This window comes from Lithobates pipiens, unplaced genomic scaffold, assembly GCF_037356315.1.
Source record: "Lithobates pipiens isolate NorthernLeopardFrog02 unplaced genomic scaffold, aLitPip1_a1.2 Scaffold_30, whole genome shotgun sequence".
Classification (NCBI taxonomy): domain Eukaryota; kingdom Metazoa; phylum Chordata; class Amphibia; order Anura; family Ranidae; genus Lithobates; species Lithobates pipiens.
Genome location: NW_027507791.1, coordinates 53,661,559 through 53,680,788, shown reverse-complemented (window position 1 = coordinate 53,680,788; position 19,230 = coordinate 53,661,559). Strand labels below are relative to the sequence as shown.

Sequence of the window (19,230 nt, the reverse complement as noted above, 5' to 3'; positions counted from 1 at the left end):
CCAGTTCACACCAGATGCAGTTCCGTTCAGTTCCGTGTGCTTTTTTTCTGCACTAAAAATGCATGCACAGTGTTTTCCATGTATTCCAATGGCTCTAGTTCACACCATGCAGTCAGTTTCTGGTCAGTTCTTGGTGCAGAAACTGACCGGAAACTGACCGGAACTGACTGTATTGGTGCAGAAAAAACGGAACTGCATCTGGTATGAACTGGCCGTAAAGAGGACAAAGGACTAGTAATAACCTGTTTTGCCTGTGGTCTCCCTGCAGCTGATCTTTTTCCCTTCTCTTTTTACTGACTTACCATGTCTTGTTCAGCATTGTTATGTGGAGGCGGCCATCTTGGTAGAGACAGGGCTTTGCTTCCTCATGTCAAATCCTCCAGCATGGAGAACAGTGAGCACAGTGATGACGTCTCCAAATCTCATTCCAAATCTTCTGCTTGAAATTCGCACTGCGGATATACAGCTATGAAGACTTGCAGCAACGGTATCCTACAGTCGATTTTAAAGCTAATATTCTAACGACTGCCACCTTTTTTGTAGACTCAAACTGAATGTATCAAAAGCTGTCTCCCGGAAATCACACTTTAGAAAAACCCCTTCCATTGGGAAAGTCACATCATGACAAAATGACAATATCTATACATATTTAAAGGAGAAGTACAGCCAAAGCTCGTTTGGCTGTACTTCTCCTGTGGGTCACAGTGCAGTTTGTTCAGCGCTCCTGTGAACTGAAGTTTTCAGTAGACAGCGGGCTGAAGTCCGCTGTCTGCTGGCATCAAAGAGCCCATCCAGGTTCAGGCAAGATCACGACAATGGAGTCTGGATCTGCCCACATGCCTGGACCAGCACCCAGCTCAGCCTGCTGAGAGCCTGAGTCGGCTGCTCCTGCCCCCTCCACAGCCCAGCACTCCAGTGATCGCAAGGGGGGCAGAGCAGAGAGCAGTGACTGACAGTCACCAGTTCTATGCTCCGGGAGGTTTGAGAACCGAGCGATCAGCGGTGTTAGATCACTCAGATCTCAGTGTTAGAGGCGCCAGGGGGATAGATGTAGCATTGGACTGATGCTGCATCCAGCTAGGTAAGTATGACTCTGGGAAAAACCTTAACCCTATACTTCTCTTTTAACAGTATCCTAATATACAAACATTTTTTTACATACAGTATCTCACAAAAGTGAGTACACCCCTCACATTTTTGTAAATATTTTATTCTATCTTTTCACGTGACAACACTGAAGAAATGACACTTGTCTACAATGTAAAGTAGTGAGTGTACAGCTTGTATAACAGTGTACATTTGCTGTCCCCTCAAAATAACTCAACACACAGCCATAATGTCTAAACCGCTGGCAACAAAAGGGAGTACACCCCTAAGTGAAAATGTCCAAATTGGGCCCAATTAGCCATTTTCCCGCCCCGGTGTCATGTGACTTGTTAGTGTTGCAAGGTCTCAGTTGTGAATGGGGAGCAGGTGTGTTAAATTTGGTGTTATCGCTCTCACTCTCTCATACTGGTCACTGGAAGTTCAACATGGCACCTCATTGCAAAGAACTATCTGAGGATCTGAAAAAAAGAATTGTTGCTCTACATAAAGATGGTCTAGGCCAGTGAGAGCGAACCTTGGCACCCAAGATTTTTTTGAAACTACATTTCCCATGATGCTCTGGCACTCTGCAGTGTAGTGGAGCATCATGGAAAATGTAGTTGCAAAACATCTAGGGTGCCAAGGTTCGCCATCACTGGCCTAGGCTATAAGAAGATTGCCATGACAATGAAACAGCTGCAGCACGGTGGCCAAGACCATACAGCGGTTTAACAGGACAGGTTCCACTCAGAACAGGCCTCGCCATGGTCGTCCAAAGAAGTTGAGTGCTCAGCGTCATATCCAGAGGTTGTCTTTGGGAAATAGACGTTTGAGTGCTGCCAGCATTGCTGCACATGTTGAAGGGGTAGGGGTTCAGCCTGTCAACGCTCAGACCATATGCCGCACACTGCATCAAATTGGTCTGCATGGCTGTCATCCCAGAAGGAAGCCTCTTCTAAAGATGATGCACAAGAAAGCCCGCAAACAGTTTGCTGAAGACAAGCAGACTAAGGACATGGATTACTGGAACCAGGGTCCTGTGGTCTGATGAGACCAAGATAAACATACAGTGGTGTGAAAAAGTGTTTGCCCCCTTCCTCATTTCCTGTTCCTTTGCATGTTTGTCACACTTAAGTGTTTCGGAACATCAAACCAATTTAAACAATAGTCAAGGACAACACAAGTAAACACAAAATGCAATTTGTAAATGAAGGTGTTTATTATTAAAGGTGAAAAAAAATCCAAACCATCATGGCCCTGTGTGAAAAAGTGATTGCCCCCTAAACCTAATAACTGGTTGGGCCACCCTTAGCAGAAACAACTGCAACCAAGCGTTTGCGATAACGTGCAATGAGGCTTTTACAGCGTCCTGGAGGAATTTTGGCCCACTCATCTTTGCAGAATTGTCCTAATTCAGTTACATTAGAGGGTTTTCGAGCATGAACGACCTTTTTAAGGTCATACCACAACATCTCAATAGGATTCAGGTCAGGACTTTGGCTAGGCCACTCCAAAGCCTTCATTTTGTTTTTCTTCAGCCATTCGGTGGTGGACTTGCTGGTGTGTTTAGGATCATTGTCCTGCTGCAGAACCCAAGTTCGTTTCAGCTTGAGTACACGAACAGATGGTCGGACATTCTCCTTCAGGATCTCTTGGTAGACAGCAGAATTCATAGTTCCTTTTATCACGGCAAGTCTTCCAGGTCCTGAAGCAGCAAAACAGCCCCAGACCATCACACTACCACCACCATATTTTACTGTTGGTATAATGTTCTTTTTATGAAATGCAGTGTTCCTTCTACGCCAGATATACTTGGACACACACCTTCCAAAGAGTTCCACTTTTGTCTCATCGGTCCACAGAATGTTGTCCCAAAAGTCTTGGGGATCATCAAGATGTGTTGTGGAGAAATTGAGACGAGCTTTGATGTTCTTTTTGCTCAGCAGTGGTTTTCTCCTTGGAACTCTGCCATGCAGGCCATTTTTGCCCAGTCTTTTCCTGATGGTGGAGGCATGAACGCTGACCTTAACTGAGGCAAGTGAGGCCTGCAGTTCCTTGGACGTTGTTGTGGGGTCTTTTGTGACCTCTTGGATGAGTTGTCGCTGCGCTCTTGGGGTAATTTTGGGCGGCCGGCCACTCCTGGGAAGGTTCACCACTGTTCCATGTCTTCGCCATTTGTGGATAATGGCTCTCACTGTGGTTCGCTGGATTCCCAAAGCTTTGGAAATGGTTTTATAACCCTTTCCAGACTGATAGATCTCAATTACTTTCTTTCTCAATTGTTCCTGAATTTCTTTGGGTCTCGGCATGATGTGTAGCTTTTAAGGATCTTCTGGTGGACCTTACTGTGTCAAGCAGCTCCTATTTAAGTGATGCCTTGATTGTGAACAGGTGTGGCAATAATCAGGCCTGGGTGTGGCTAGAGAAATTGAACTCAGGTGTGGACAACCACAGTTATAGTATGTTTTAACAAGGGGGGCAATCACTTTTTCACACAGGGCCATGATGGTTTGGATTTTTTTTCACCTTTAATAATAAACACCTTCATTTACAAATTGCATTTTGTGTTTACTTGTGTTGTCCTTGACTATTGTTTAAATTGGTTTGATGTTCCGAAACACTTAAGTGTGACAAACATGCAAAGGAACAGGAAATGAGGAAGGGGGCAAACACTTTTTCACACCACTGTATTTGGTTCAGATGGTGTCAAGCGTGCCGATTCGTTATGAAACGGATTGCACATGTCTAATTTTCTATGTAAAAACGCTTCTAGATGCAAACGTGGCTAAATGCGGCATGTAAACACGGCACAACGGATGTTTTTAAACGTTGGTTACTAGCTGTCAAGTTAAGTCGCTCCATATGATTAGAAATGTTATTCAACCACAAACATATATGTACAGTGTATACTGTGAATAGTACTGCTGCACTACTGCTGAGAGGTTAAAAAGCGTCCCGTGTACATTAAGCCTTATAGTGGGACTGTGGTAGTATGGCGGGCAATCTGGCACTAACTGACGCTATCTGGGAGAGTCACTAAGACCCCTTTCACACTGAGGCGCTTTTCAGGCATTTTAGTGCTAAAAATATCGCATGAAAAGCACCTATCAAGCCCCCCTCCCAGTGTGAAAGGCCGAGTGATGTCACACTGGGGCGGTGCGCTTGCAGGACTTTCTTCGGCTGCTAGCGGGAGGGGGGGGGTTAAAAGTGCCCCGCTAGCGACTGAATAACGCCGCTATAACAGTGGTGCTGCTTTACCGCTAACGCCCGCACCGTCCCAGTGTGAAAGGGGGTCTTACTGACATCGCTAGTGACCTTAATACACTGACACTGACTGGGAAGGGGATAACATCGAGGAGGCAATCAGAGGGGGTAACTGTGGGCCTAACAACGGAAGTCATGAGGTGAATTATTACTTTTTTTTATACTATCATGTAGTCCTGGCAGTGTGATAACAGAACAGCTTCATATTCTGTGTAATGACATTATTCAGCAGCATACTGCCACTAGGGCGGCGCTCACACTGAGGGGAATGTTCGGCACCGCTGACACACAGGTGGGGGCAGGAGAAGTAGCCATACAGCACACCTCCTCCTCACCTGAGGGAATCACATTCCCGCCATCACTGCAAGAGAAAACGGTCATGTGAGGAATAAAGGAGGGCGGGGCGAAGAGAGAGGTGAGGTCACATGGCAGAATCTATTTGCGGGGTTGGGGGGAGTCACATGGTGTCGCTAGTTCTGCTACAGGGGGGGGGGGTGGAGGAAAGTCACGTGACACAGGGGTCGCCTTGTCAGACGGTGGTGGAAGCCATTTTGAATTGTGTGAGGTAATTGGAGGGCACGAGGCCTTCTCCCCCCTATAATGACCCCAACCTGAGACTGTGAGGGGGGATTACTTAGAATGCTGTAGTATGTATATATATATATATATATATATATATATATATATACAGTTATCACATTCGGCTGGGTTACCTGACCGCTATTGTCTTGTTGGAGCCATAAGAGAGTCAGACACAGAGAGGTGTCCCTCCCCTCCCCCAAAGCTCCTCTGTCTCTCTCCTCCCTCCAGTCTCTGGTCTCTCTGACTGAACTTCCCCCTCCTCCAATCACCAGTGTGGAGTGCTGAGAGAATGGGGAGGCAGAGCTCTCTGTAGCTCCTGTCAGGCTGGCCGCTGCTCACATTACATGAGGGAGGAGGTGAGCTGAGGTTTTATTTTCTGAGAAAAGTCTCCTAGGAAGGAAAGCTGCAAAGTTGAGGAGTATTTGTATTGCAGGTGATGAGGTGAAGGGTTGAGGAGTATTTGTATTGCAGGTGATGTGGAGAAGGGTTGAGGAGTATTTGTATTGCAGGTGATGTGATGAAGGGTTGAGGTGACAGGAGAATCAGAGAAGATTGTGTGTGTATGGGGGAGGGGGAGATCACACCTGACAGATATCTCCTGAGCAGCACACTTGTCTATCTATAGTAGGGTCTCCACACTACGGCCCTCCAGTGGTTCAGGAACTACATTTCCCATCATGCCTCGTCATGTCTGTGAATGTCAGAGTTTTGCAATGCCTCATGGGACATGTAGTTCCACAACAGTTTGAGGGCCGTAGTTTGGAGATCCTGTCAGACCAGTTTATGAAGCGGCGAAAGAATGTCACCGCTTCATTCTCTGAGGAGATCTTTCTCCTCTGTCTGCCTGTTTATGAAGCTTTGTAGATCGCTTTAGTGGAGAACGGCCCCCGATACGGGAATCTGGTGAGACTTTACGAGATTACAGTGCAAGAAATTCATCAGAACACCCAGATGTCAGTTTATTAATGGTGATAAATGGACAGTACATGGACAGACAGCATGGTTAATGCTAATAAAATAAAGAGTCCCCCTACATAACATATACACATTATATATATATATATATATATATATATATATATATATATATATATATATATATATATATATATATATATATATATACACACACACACACACACACACACACACACACACACTATATATAAAATGTGTGTGTATATAATAAAAAAAACATTTACCTTTACAACCCCTTTAAAAATAAATTGGTGGTATATAAACAAGAAGTAAAGTATGTAAAATTTCTGCTCTGTGCAGTTGGTTTTGCACAGAGTGGCCCCCATCCTCCTCTTCTCTGTTCCCTTGGCGGCGCTCCTTGCTCCTCCTCTTCTCGAGTGTCCCCATGGTGAGCCACTCTCTCCCTCAGGGCGCTCGTGCGGGCGCGCTCCCCGAGTCCTGCTGCTGCGTCTATTGACAGACAGCCAACGCTGTATCCTGGCCTAGGCCGTCAAGGCCCAGGACTAGGGCAGCACTTTGCAGGGGGGCAGCACTGAAAGAGTCCCCGCCAGCTTGCGTTACACTGTTAGTGTACCATAAGTCTTATGGGGCGGACTGGGCTGAGAGGCAAATTAGTCAAGCTCCCCCCATAAAGCGACCGCACTGCTTCCGGTACATGGGCGGCCGGAATTCCACAACTGTGGGGGGGGGGGGGGGGGTCGCCGCTTCTAATTTTGACTGTCCTTTGTTCCTGGACCACAAACCTTCCTCACTGTGCTATATGTTTTTCTGATGCACCATTGGCATGGTTCTATCTTCTTAGTCCTCTCCATAAAATTATCAGAAATGTGTGCGTAGCACTAACCCCCGAAGAAGCTGCTGGTTATTTTTGGGCTTACCGTTACCTTCAGTTCTCCATGTGACACGTCTAGAGGATGTCCCGTGGTAGATGACCCAGTAACTTGAGACTGAGTGACAATAGATCCACCTGAATGGATTTTATTTGCAAAACTCCAACCATTGAACAGTCTTTCAACTTGGGATCAGAGGGTTGGAAAGGAAATTCAAGTACTCTTACAGCCCGTTCACACCTGAACGTTTTGTAGCCCTACGCCTGAAGCTACAAAACGCTGGAGGGGAAAAAATCCATTATTCTCAATGGAGATGGTTCACATCTCCACTCCAAGTCGCCTGAAGCCATACGCCTGAAGCTCAAACAAGTTCCGGACCCTTTTTTGTCGCGCGAATTGGGCTGATTTGGGCGTTTTCATTCCCATAGAAACTAATGGAAACGCTCGATTCGAGCGTTTAGCGCGACAACGAGCGTTTCTACGGGCGTTTTGACGCTGTATCTGCTCAAGAAAAAATGAGCAGATAAAAAATATTTTTCCTATTGGCTGAAAAAAAACGCCGAAGTTAAAAAACGCTCGTTGTCGCGCGTTGTAGTGTGACAAAACGCTCGTTGTCGTGCGACAAAACTCCGGTAAAAACGTTCAAACACGCTACGCTCAGGTGTGAATGCAGCCTTAATGTCAAAGTCCAAAAAACGTTAAAGAACTTGCTTACTTTGACTGCATCCAGAGAATAGCCATTCGCAGCTGGATGAACACTCAAGTTAGACAATCCTTCTCTCACAAGGCCTAGCAGCCAACAAGGTGCTTACTCAGGAACAAAGTCTTTGTCACAGACGTTGCAACACATATGGAAACTAAGCTGTAGAACACTTGTAGGATACCTGGATCTCTCAGCCTGCTTGGCGATATTCACAAGACCGGATTCTTTTAGTAACTTCAGCTCTTCCAGGCTCTTGTTAACCCCCCTGGCGGTGTTCCCGAGTCTGGCGTCAGCCTGTCTATCATTGCAGCCTTGTGCATCGTTGTCAGCTTTTCGTGATAATGTCAGCTTTTATTTTTAAAAATGGCGCCGCCGAGATGTTCTGTGTATCTCGGCGGCGCCTGGTAGTTCTCGGCCGCCTTCGGACGTACTCGGCGGCTTTCGGCCGCTCTCGGCCCTTCTGGGAGGTTTTCGGCCGCCGAGAAGGGCCGAAGGTGGCCGAAAGCCGCGAGAAGGGCCGAAAGCCGCGAGAAGGGCCGAAGGCTGCCCAGAGCCAAAAAATTGCTCAGAAATCGCAGAGGATCGGCGTATAACACACACCCGTGATTTTCCCCTGATTTTAAGGGGAAAAAAAGTGCATGTTATACGCCGATAAATACGGTACCTTCTCCCCTGGATCCAGCGATGTCCCCCCGCTGTACGAGCGAGCCGTGCTCCGTTCGATCTATCACGGAGCCGATCTCTGTTCCCTGTGAGCGTTGCGTCACACGGGGATGGAGAACGGCGCCAAATTCAAAAAGTGAAACACACAGTATACATACAGTGTAATGTAATCTTACAGATTACATTGCTGTATGTAATTATTTCACATCCCCTTTGTCCCCAGTGGTCTGCCCAGTGTCCTGCATGTAGTTTTATATTATAAAAACAGTTTTTTTATGCCTGGAAACTGGAGATTGTCCATAGCAACCAAAACTGTCCCTTTACATCAAAAATGATTTTAGACCAGCTAGAAAACAGCGATAATAAATTGGAATCACTCGCAGAATTGAGCGATAGCGATTTGTGGGGAGATCCGTCATCAAATACTGAAAAGTAATGACAGTGACAATTCTGCAACTGAGCAAATTTCAGTGTTTTTGATTTGATTACATTATTAAATAATTTTTATTATTGTTATATTATTATTTGGTATAATTATTTATAGTTATTTATTATATTATAATTTATGATTTCATTTTTCAAACTTTATCATACCCGGGATGTCTGATAGACTCTGGTTTGGACAGATTTAAGTGAGTTATTCCTTAGCCCTTGTACACACGGTCGGAGAATCCGTCGGAATGTGTCCTATCGGACCATTTTGTCGGATAATCCGACTGTGTGTGGTATGCATCGGACTGATTCCGTCGGAATATCCGTCGGACCCAATTTTCCAACTTGTTGGAAATATTTTCCGACCAACTGGTCCGATCGGACATACTCCGATCATGTGTAGAGAATTGATTGGACAAAGTGCCACGCATGCTCAGATCAAATTCCTACATCAAAGCTATTGGCTACTAGCCTGAACGTAGTCCCATCGTAACAAAATTACGTCATCACGTTCTGAATGATCGGATTTTCGACAACTTTGTCCGACCGTGTGTATGCAACAGTTTCGGACAAGATCCGACGGACAAAATCCGACGGATTTGGTTGTCGAAATCTCCGACCGTGTGTACAAGGGCTAAGGATTACAGGACTACGATATAAAACACCAAATTTTCATGCAAAATAATTGTACCGCTTTCAGCACCTAAAATCTGAAATAATCGTACCGCCAGGGAGGTTAAGAAAACCAACCCGTACGTGGTGTTCTTCTAAAGAGTCCTCCCCTGGAATGCTCAAAGTACTCTAGGTCTCTCCCGAACCGGAGACGGCACCCAACCACCTCAGAATCCTCCTTTAGTTTCCTTGCCCTGGGCTAGCCAGCCCCCGAGTTGGGTGGATCCGCACCCCAGGCCATAGCCTTCCTGGGGGCTGGTCAGGAGGACCAGGACCAAGTAGTCAGCACATCATACTGGACCGGAACCCCGAACCACGTGACATCCGCATCTTAAATACCCTCTCCCAGAAGGCACAGCCAGAGGGCCACTCCCACTGATCTGGCTCAGAGAGAGAGTAACTTAAGCACCTGACCAGACCATAGTTCCCCGCCCGCCACAAGAGACAGCGCCCCCTGTGGCCAGGCTGAACATATCATAGACCAGTCAGACTGACACAGAAGTCCAATATAGACCCAAACCAGACTGTAGTTTGGGTAAAGTTTAACTTTGAAAAAACGCATAGTGCTCTTCAGGAGCCCCTCGCTACATGTGCGTAAAGTAGAACTATAGGTAACACTTTTTTGTTTTTTAATTTTGGATAGAGTAAGGGAGGGTTGTAATCCCTGCCAGTTTATTTTTTACCATCCCTGTCCCATTACAGAGATTTCCCTTCACTTCCTGCCCCATAGCTAAACAGGAAGTGAGAGAAAATCTATGCAAATTAAGGGAATCCATTGCCCCTCCCCCCATGTCTCACTGCCTGTGATTAGAGCAGCGATGCGCCGACTTCCTGGCGAGCTCAGCGCCTGAGCTCATCCCTACTCTCCATACACAGAACATCCAAATCTCCACATTTAGAACCTAAGCTTTGTCTGTACTTCTCCTCTAATGTGTGCGGATAAAGCAGCGGCAGCGGCAGTGTGTTTGGAGGTCGTATCGGTTGGATTTTCCAAGACGTTGTGTCCCGGAGATAATGGAGACCCGAGGAAACAGAGAGCGGAACATCCCCGGCAGTGAGACACACAGGGGATTTAACTCCTCACCACTCTCTCCAATACTAAAAAAAAGTTTGGGCTGTGCCTATATTTTAAATGAAATTTGAGCGTATTTATAAAGCAGTGAAAGTGACTTTCATCAAACATTCACTTGTGGGGAATCATTTTATTGTCACTTAAAACACACACAAAGGAGGAAGATTCACCGGCAGCAAATATACGGTGCGACAATCAATCCCTACATAGTGGACTAAGGGCCGGTTCACACTATTGCGATGCGAGGACCCTGCGAATCAACTGCAGGTTCCCGCATTGCACCCGACACCCGTGGCAGTTCACACTGCCATATGCAAACTGCTGCGGAGTGTCATTATATGTCAACGACACCCCCATTTCAGCTCGCATATCGCACTACAAAACTGACAGTTCGGACATGAATCGGATCGCATACGTCTGAACACCACATGCGATCCGATTCTGGTCCAAACAGAAAAAAAAAGGGTCATGTGCGCGTCTGCACCGAATGCGGTGCGATGTCGGCCATACTGTCTGTATGGCTGACATCGCGCCGCACAGACATCGCATGCAATGTGCACAGCAGTGCTCTGCGAATGACATGCGATTGTCTGCCATCGCACAAAAGTGTGAATCGGCCCTAAACCTTACTAACATGTTCAGCTTTTTGTTTGACTTTGGAGGACATTGTAAATGAGGTGTTTTGAATTTCAGGTTGAGAAGATAAATTGGCGATGGCGACCGCTCAGATCCAGCGAAGTAATGTGAAGGTAAAGGTATACACGCTGATTTTCAGTCACCAGTTTCTCTTTGTTATAATTTAGGTTTATTGTGTTGGAAAAGGAACACAGAATGGCTCCTGAGAGCCTTAAAAAGGAACTGCAGTCTGCTCACATAATTTGTGATTAAGACATCTTTGCCATTCTGAAGCTTCCCTCCAACCACTTTGCATATTACTTTATATATACTGCGATTCTGTACTTGCCAAATATGCTGCAGAAATCGCCCTCTGCTGAGCCTGGCTACAGCCATTTTACCTGTGGGCAGCTGAAGCTGCTGCCTGTTCACTTCCTGGATTTACACAGACACACACACAGAGGCACGCCTCCGGCTCTGCAGCTCTCATTAGCCCTAACCTATCAAGAGGTGCGTGCTGGGTAACATGCAGGATGCCGATTGTTTATCAAGTTGCCATAACAACGGGAGGCGACGGAGGAAGGTCCCGCCCGTTGTTATGGCTACCTAGATAAATAGATCCACCTTAAATCACGTCATTTCCTGGAGGGGAAATAATGCGTTTTTTTTTTGTTTTTTTTTACACACTCCTGCCCACTGACTCCTGGGAAATGATGACTCGCATTTCCCAGGAGCACAGGTGAGGGAGGAAGTGATGTGGTTAAGTGGGACTAAACTTCATGATACGGAAATCGTAACACGGCTCTGTGGATAGAGAATTCCTCGCGGGTGCTGGCCCCCGGCTCACCACCGTCTATAGTAATTGAAGAAAAAGAAAGATTGGTCGCACACCATGGAAAGAAGAACTTCAGTGTAATGCTTGCTTTATTTTCAGAGCGCCAAAGGACATAAACAGGACGTTACAGGAACATTGGTAGACCGATTTCACGCGAATAACTCGTGCTCGGGTTCACAGCAAAAACATTTTTCTTCGCTTTCCATGGTGTGCGACCAATCTTCCTTTTTTTTCATAAACTTCATGATACTTATCTTTCCTTCCGTGGTCTGACGTCCAGAATTTTGGGCTTAATTCGAACCTAAAACTGACCAAAAGACGTGTTTTTAGGGCCGGTTCACACAGCGGGCGATGCGAGGCGACACGACTCGCCTCGCCTCGCTCCCGCAAGTCGCCCCCGTTCTGTACAATGGAACCGTTCTGAGAGGAGAGGAGTCGCTCCGACTCAGAAAAAAGGTTCCTGTACTACTTCTGGGCGACTTCGGGGGCGACTTGCATTGACTTCTATACAGAAGTCCTCTGCAAGTCGCCGCTGAGGCCGCCGCAGGTCGCGGCGAGGCAAGTCGGAGACGCCTCGCCGCGCATGCAGTGTGAACCGGCCCTTACGCAAAACGCACCAGACTCGCTGCGGAGATATGTGAACCGGCTCCATAGAGAGCCGGTCAAAATCTCCTGCTATTGCGAATTGGATGCGGGGAACGAACGCCGCATCCAATTCCCAACGGTGTGAACCCAGCCTGAAGGGCCAGTTCGCACCACATGCAGTCCAGTGCGTTTTTTTTTCTGCGTCAAAAAAGCATGGGAAGTAGGTTACAGGCGTACCCCACTTTTAAGTACACAATGGGGTTTATTTACTAAAGCTGGAAAGTACAAAATCAGGTTCACTTCTGCATATAAACCAATCAGCTGCCAGGTTTTTATTACCAAAGCTTAATTGAACAAGCTGGGGTTAGAAGCTCATTGGTTTCTATGAGAAGTGAGCCTGATTTTGCACTTTCCAGCTTTAGTAAATAAACCCCATTGTGTACTTAAAAGTGGGGTATGCCTGTATATTGTTTCCAATGACATAGTTCACACCAGTGCTTGCAGTTCCAGGGCTTTCCAGTTCCAGAAAAAAGAGTAGAACATGCTTTTTCCTGCACTGGCATACGGTAAAACACATAAAAAATGCACTGGAACACATTAAAAATGCATAAAAAAATGCTCTGCACCCCAGTACAGTGAAAAAAAAAACAGGAAAAAAAAAAAAAAAGCACCTGGAATGGTCTGGAAACTCATCAAAAACGCACCGGGAATAGATCTGGAGTGCGTTTTTGTGGCGTGAACCTGCCCTAAAACTTACACTTTATTCAACTGTATACGTGACAGCATGATGCAGTGCGGTGTACCCAAACAAAACTGACGTCCTTCTTTCCCCACAAATAGAGCTTTCTTTTGGTGGTATTTGATCACCTCTGCGGTTTTTATTTTTTGCGCTATAAACAACAAAAGAGCGACAATTTTGAAAAAAAAAAACGCATTATTTGTTACATTTTTCCCAAATATCCCCAAAAAATATATAAAAAAACATTTTTTTTCCTCAGTTCAGGCCGATAAAAATTCTTCTACATATTTTTGGTAAAAAAAAAGCGCAATAAACGTTTATTGATTGGTTTGCGTAAAAGTTATAGCGTCTACAAAATCGGTGATCGTTTTATGGCATTTTTATTATTTTTTTATTTACTAGTAATGGCGGCGATCAGTGATTTTTTTTTATGGTGACTGCAACATTATGGCAGACACATTGGACACTTTTGGAGCTATTTTGGGACCATTCACATTTATACAGCGATCAGTGCGATTAAAAATGCACTGATTACTGTGTAAATGTGACTGGCAGTGAAGGGGTTAACCAGGAGGGGGTGCTGTAGGAGTTAAGTGTGTCCTAGGGAGTGATTCTAACTGTGGGGGGGGAGGGGCTGAGTGTGACACGGCACTGATCACCACTCCCGATCACAGAGAGCTGTGATCAGTGACACTGTCACTAGGCAGAACACGGAAATGCTTGTTCACATTAGCATTTCCCCGTTCTTCCTCTCCGTGAGAGGATCGCGGTTATGCCCGTGGACATCGAGCCCGCGGGACCCGCGGTCGGATTCACGGAGCTCACGGTGGGCACGCTCGCGCGCCTGCTATCCAAGCCTCGTGAGATCACGTACAATAATGTGATTTTGCCCAATGGAGCCAACCTGCCACAGTAAAACTGCGGCGGCTGGTCCGCAAGCAGTTAAGCCTCGAACACACAATGAGAATATCGGATGAATGAGCGTTTTTGTTTTTTTTTTGCACGCTAGTTTAATAATATTGAAAACCAATAGGTTACTAGCGTTATGAAAATTCTCAGAAGACACAATACAACTTTCCTGTGATGATGTAATGTAATATTGTATTTTGTTGTAATGTATTCTTTCGAGTCCGAGCATGCCAGGCCTTGGTCACTCGGTATTTTATGGAGGTATACTGTATTGATTAAACGAAAACCGTTCATGTTGTTGTTATTGTACGAGAAACTTTTTTTGTTTGTCCCTTTGGATAAAATGAGTGTCTCTTGAAAAGCTGTGTACTAACGATCAGATTATTGGACGTTCGCTCCGAAAGCAGCATTTTTTTTTTTTTTGGTCTGATTTTCTCATCATATCTACTAGGAATTAATGATGGCTGTTTACGTAACATTACAATGTTATTGATTGAAAACATTTTACAGAATGCAGTGACTCTACCCAACCGCGTAGCCACCGAGCAGCAGTCGTTGGTTCTGATGAAGAGGCTGCTGGCTGTTTCTGTTTCCTGTATTACTTACCTGAGGGGGTTGTTTCCAGAATATGCCTATGGAACCAGATATCTAGAAGGTAAGAAAACATAACAGGAGTTCCTGCCAGAGTTCCCTGTTAGCATTGCCATAGCCTGATTGATACAATGCACCTAGGTCAGTGATGGCAAATCCTGGGTACCCCAGATGTTTTGGAACTACATTTCCCATGATGCTCATGCACTCTGCAGTGTAGGTGAGCATCATGGGAAATGTCGTTTCCAAACATCTGCAGTGCCCAGGTTTGCCATCGCTGACCTAGGTTATCCAACGGAAAAAAAAGTCTGCAAAACTCAGTTACATCCCACCTTTTTTGGGGGGCTTATATCTGATTGGTTGTCAGGTCAATACGTTTGTTTTTCTTTCCTCAGGGCAGACCCTGTGCAATAAGAAATATCTAAAAATGTTAATTGCACTTAAACATGACTTTGAAAAAAATCTCTTGTCTGGAACTTCCCTGATAAATAGCAGTGCACTTCCTGGAATGTGACCCAGGCACTCCCATGTCTACAGCTTTATAGCTCTTCATATGCTCATTCAACCAGCGGGTTGAACTTGAATGACTCGGATCCTCCTCGCTGAGCCTTTTCTATTCTGACAACAAGGAGACTTCTCCGCTGTTCAGAATAAAATGATCAGAGCTGCTGGCAATAGCCTGTGGCACTGCTGGAGAAAACCCGACGGGGTGGTTGTAGAGAAGTCAATTGCGTGATTGACTTCCGTATAGCGAAAGTGCCCATACATGGATTGAACAATATAATGAGGCAGGGATTGGCGGTGTGTGAGATATAGCTTGGTCTGTCAAATCCAATATAGCAAACAAGAGAAAAAAAACCTAGTGCTCAAGGCACGGTATGACCCCTCTGGATTTTAGAAGGCAGACCAGGTGATGAGTAAAAAATATATTTATTGGTAACATATAATAAAATCCAAGTAACAAGAAATAGCATATAAAAATTGCAGTATAAATAACAAATACGCTCAGTACAAGAAAACATAGTCATGAAACTTAGCTGCCTCAAGAACGTAGGTAGGCTAACAAGAATACATGCTGAAAAATTACGCCTGACGTGTTTCGGACTGTGTTGTCCTTCTTCAAAGGCTTAATGTCATTGAGAATAATCGTGTGGTGTTCTATAGATATAAATGTAGTAAACATTAGTAGGAATAGAAACTCTCTATAGATTTTTAATTAATATCATACTTTCAAATCGAAAAACTGCATGTCTAAATAGATAACAATTGAGCAATGCCGCGTACACGCGACCGGACTTTTCGACGGAATGAAACCGTCGTGTGTGGGCTCCAGCGGACTTTTTTTTTCCCCAAAAGTCAGAGGGACCTAGAAATAAAACATGTTTCATTCAAATCTTTCCAACGGACTCAAAAAATCCGTTCGTCTGTATGCTGGTCCGACGGATGAAAACCGACGCTAAGGCAGCTATTGGCTACTGGCTATGAACTTCCTTATTCTAGTCCGGTCATACGTCATCGCGTTCGAATCTGTCGGACTTTGGTGTGATTGTGTGTGTCCAAGTCCGTTCGTTCGGAAAGTCCGTCGGAACTCCGCCGAAAGTCCGTCGGGAAGACCGTCGGACCTAGTCCGTCGAAAAGTCCGGTCGTGTGTACATGGCATAAGAGTAAAATCTGTACTTACACGGGGCGAGCAAGTCACTAATGTAAGCAGGGGAGATGGAATTGGCTAGACCGTCCTGGGATCACAAAAAGAGGCCAAGGAAGGATCAAGCTAGCAACGACCATATAACCAGACCAACCACGGAAAGCAGGACACAGGGGGGGGGGGGGGCAGCAACTGACCCAACTGCAAGAGCACCCAGCTAGTGGGAGTAATGAACTCGCACCCAAGCTTACCAGCCACTGGGTAATACCGTATAGCAGGAGGTGATGATATTTGTATCTTTAGAGGTAAATAGGAGACAGAGGGGAATGGTAAGGGTACTGAGAAAAAAGTCCTCATGTCTATCAGAATACCACAGTCAGCCAAAGCTGGCTGGTCACTGCATGAGCAAAAGAGAATATAAAAGTACAAAAGATGCCAATCTGTACCTACGGTATATCAGAGCGTCTACCAGCACTCCCATGACTCCTCGGCTCTCTGTCCTCCTCAGCTGACGTTAGTGGCAGTGCTCGGCCCTCTATAGCTGTCAGCCAGGAGTTACATGCGTGCCGGGAGACAATCTGATATAGGTACAGATCAGCATATTTTTTATATAAAACAGACAGAGGGGTACATATCCTTATGGTACAGAGGGAATGGGAGGTTTTTATACTGTTGGCTTAACAACTACTTTAAGTATACAGTTAGAAGTGTTTTTATATCTATTCCATGAGTGCAGAAAATACCTGTTGATCCTGCCAGAAATCCAATGAGTTTGTAACTTACTGTTATCACTAGTTCTACAGTCTGGGACTCCAAAGCTGCACTGACTTTAAAGTGCAACAATGGTGCAACTTTGGATGGGTGCAACTTGGATATGACTTTGGCTTTGAACAGTGATAATCAACGACTGTTACATTGTATAACATTCAGGTGCGACTTTCATCTAACTTTTGAGGGTTAACATTGAAGTCTATGGCCCTCAAGTTGCACAAAAGTCGGACCAAAATAGTGCATGAACTACCTTGAAGTCGCTGCAACTTTAAGTCGCACATATATGAATGGCTACCATTGGAAAACATGGGGAACGATTTGTCATGCGACTTGGGGCCTAAAACTTATATCTGTACACCATTGTCCATGTGTTTTTTAAGGTGTGAGTTAAAGCATTTTCTTTTTTCTTTTGTTTTTTAGTTTTGGATATAGCAAAGATAGGTTAGACTAGTGGTTTTAAATTTGAAAATTATAAAGCGCCCAAAAGGGCGGCCCCCCCTACACATCCAGAGGACTACACACTAGCAGCGCATTTTCATGCATTGTGGTGTATTGTGTTGTGAGGCATTCTATTCAGTGAATGTGCTATAATGCTACCTGTGACCGAGTCTCCTGTGTGCATGCATGGGAGTGATGTCATCGTGACTCGTCCAATCAGGCGACCGGAGCCCGTGATCCCCGGAAAGGAAGACCAGGTGAAGATTGAAGCACTTGCAGCGATGACAGTGCGCTTCTGGAGGGCTTTGTTTCAAGGTAAGTTTCTCATAATGTGCTAGTATGTGGTGAATACTAACACATTATGATATTGCCTTGCAGGGGAGAAAATTATTATTTTTTTTTTACTTTACTACCGCTTTAAGGCTTTATCAGAGCATTGGAAATGTCAGCCTCTGGTGTCTGACTTGTTAGTTGAATGCTCTTTTTTTTCAAAGGTCACGCAAAACCACTGCTTCCTTTCTGTATAGCATTGTATAGTAGTGGTTCTCCTCTAAGTTTTTTAAATTGAAATAGTGTGTATTCATCTCCTAATCATTTCTACTGTGCTAACCAGACTGCTGGTTGGAAGCTAAATAGTGTGGACTTTGAGTGGAGAGTGTGAACAAGTTTTGCTTTTGACTGCTGGTGATTGCTGGGTTGCATTTTTACATTCTTTTTGGGGCTTTTCCTTGTAGATTTTTAACACCTTCTTCTGTCACTTTTTAAACAGCTTTTTTTTTTTCTTTGCTTCCTTCAGCAAACTAATTAAGGAAAGTGGTTAATTGGTCACAGGTACTTGAGGCCTATATAACTTTCTGTAATCTGTAGAACTCATTGTGAGCCTGCTCATCTTCGAGCTTGCTGGAACTTAGACCAAGTGGAACTGGACTAAGTAGTGAGTTAAAAAACCAAAGTGGAAAACAAGAGGTTGTAACAGGGGTCAAGTACCTGTGTAGGGTGAGTGTGTACCTGTGTATTGTAAGTACAGGTGGCCTGTATTGAGTATTAGTGTCAGGTAGTACCTGTGTATTGTGAGTACCTGAGTGTTGTCTGAGCAGTGTGTGTGTGTGGATCGTTAGTACTTGTGTATTGTGTGTGTGTTGGTCAGTGAGTACATGTGTATTGTCTTGTTGAGTACCTGTGTATTGTCTTGTTGAGTACCTGTGTATTGTCTTGTTAAGCACCTGTGTATTGTCTTGTTAAGCACCTGTGTATTGTCTTGTTAAGCACCTGTGTATTGTCTTGTTAAGCACCTGTGTATTGTCTTGTTGAGTATTAGTGTCAAGAAGCTAGTTGTTAGGTAATTTGGACAGGGTATAATCCCCAATCTTCATTAAATTAGTAGGTACGATGCCCAGTGAGTGTTGAGATGTGACTCGGTGGACATCTTGCGGCATGTATGCGTTCCTTGATCATCTGATCGAGGGTAAATATTGCTGTGAAAAATGTTAGCACATAGTTTCCCTGGAAGCCCAGGTCCTGGATCTGGGGAAGCAACTGTCAGCACTGATAAGTCTCTCCATGTTAAAGGAGAGCCAGGAACGTACACGGCTGGTGCCGGCAGGGGCCAGCACAGAGGCAGGTGGAGACAAAGAGGTGCAGGCACAAGGAAAGAGTAGATGGGTGACAGTCAGGAAGGGTAGAAGGTTAAGTGCCAGGGATGCCGATCCAAGGCTGGAGCATTCCAATAAGTACGCTCCATTCAGTGACATTGGTGAAACCAGTCAGGGACCAGCACTGCTGGAGCTGAGGGACTCTCCTAGCTGCCAGGGGAAGAACCC

At 45.2% G+C, this 19,230-nt stretch overlaps 1 protein-coding gene across 1 annotated transcript in view; it reads left to right on the top strand.

The window, feature by feature from the left end:
• The first annotated feature begins 5,181 nt into the window (after positions 1 to 5,181).
• The window catches only part of HORMAD1 (HORMA domain containing 1), a 96,469-nt gene continuing 82,420 nt past the window's right edge, over positions 5,182 to 19,230 (top strand). Inside the window, exons 1-3 of the mRNA XM_077464229.1 lie at positions 5,182 to 5,288; positions 10,976 to 11,031; positions 14,476 to 14,620. Coding sequence (XP_077320355.1) covers positions 10,996 to 11,031; positions 14,476 to 14,620 — 181 coding nt within the window. The 5' untranslated portion in view covers positions 5,182 to 5,288; positions 10,976 to 10,995. The remainder of the gene's footprint in view (positions 5,289 to 10,975; positions 11,032 to 14,475; positions 14,621 to 19,230) is intronic.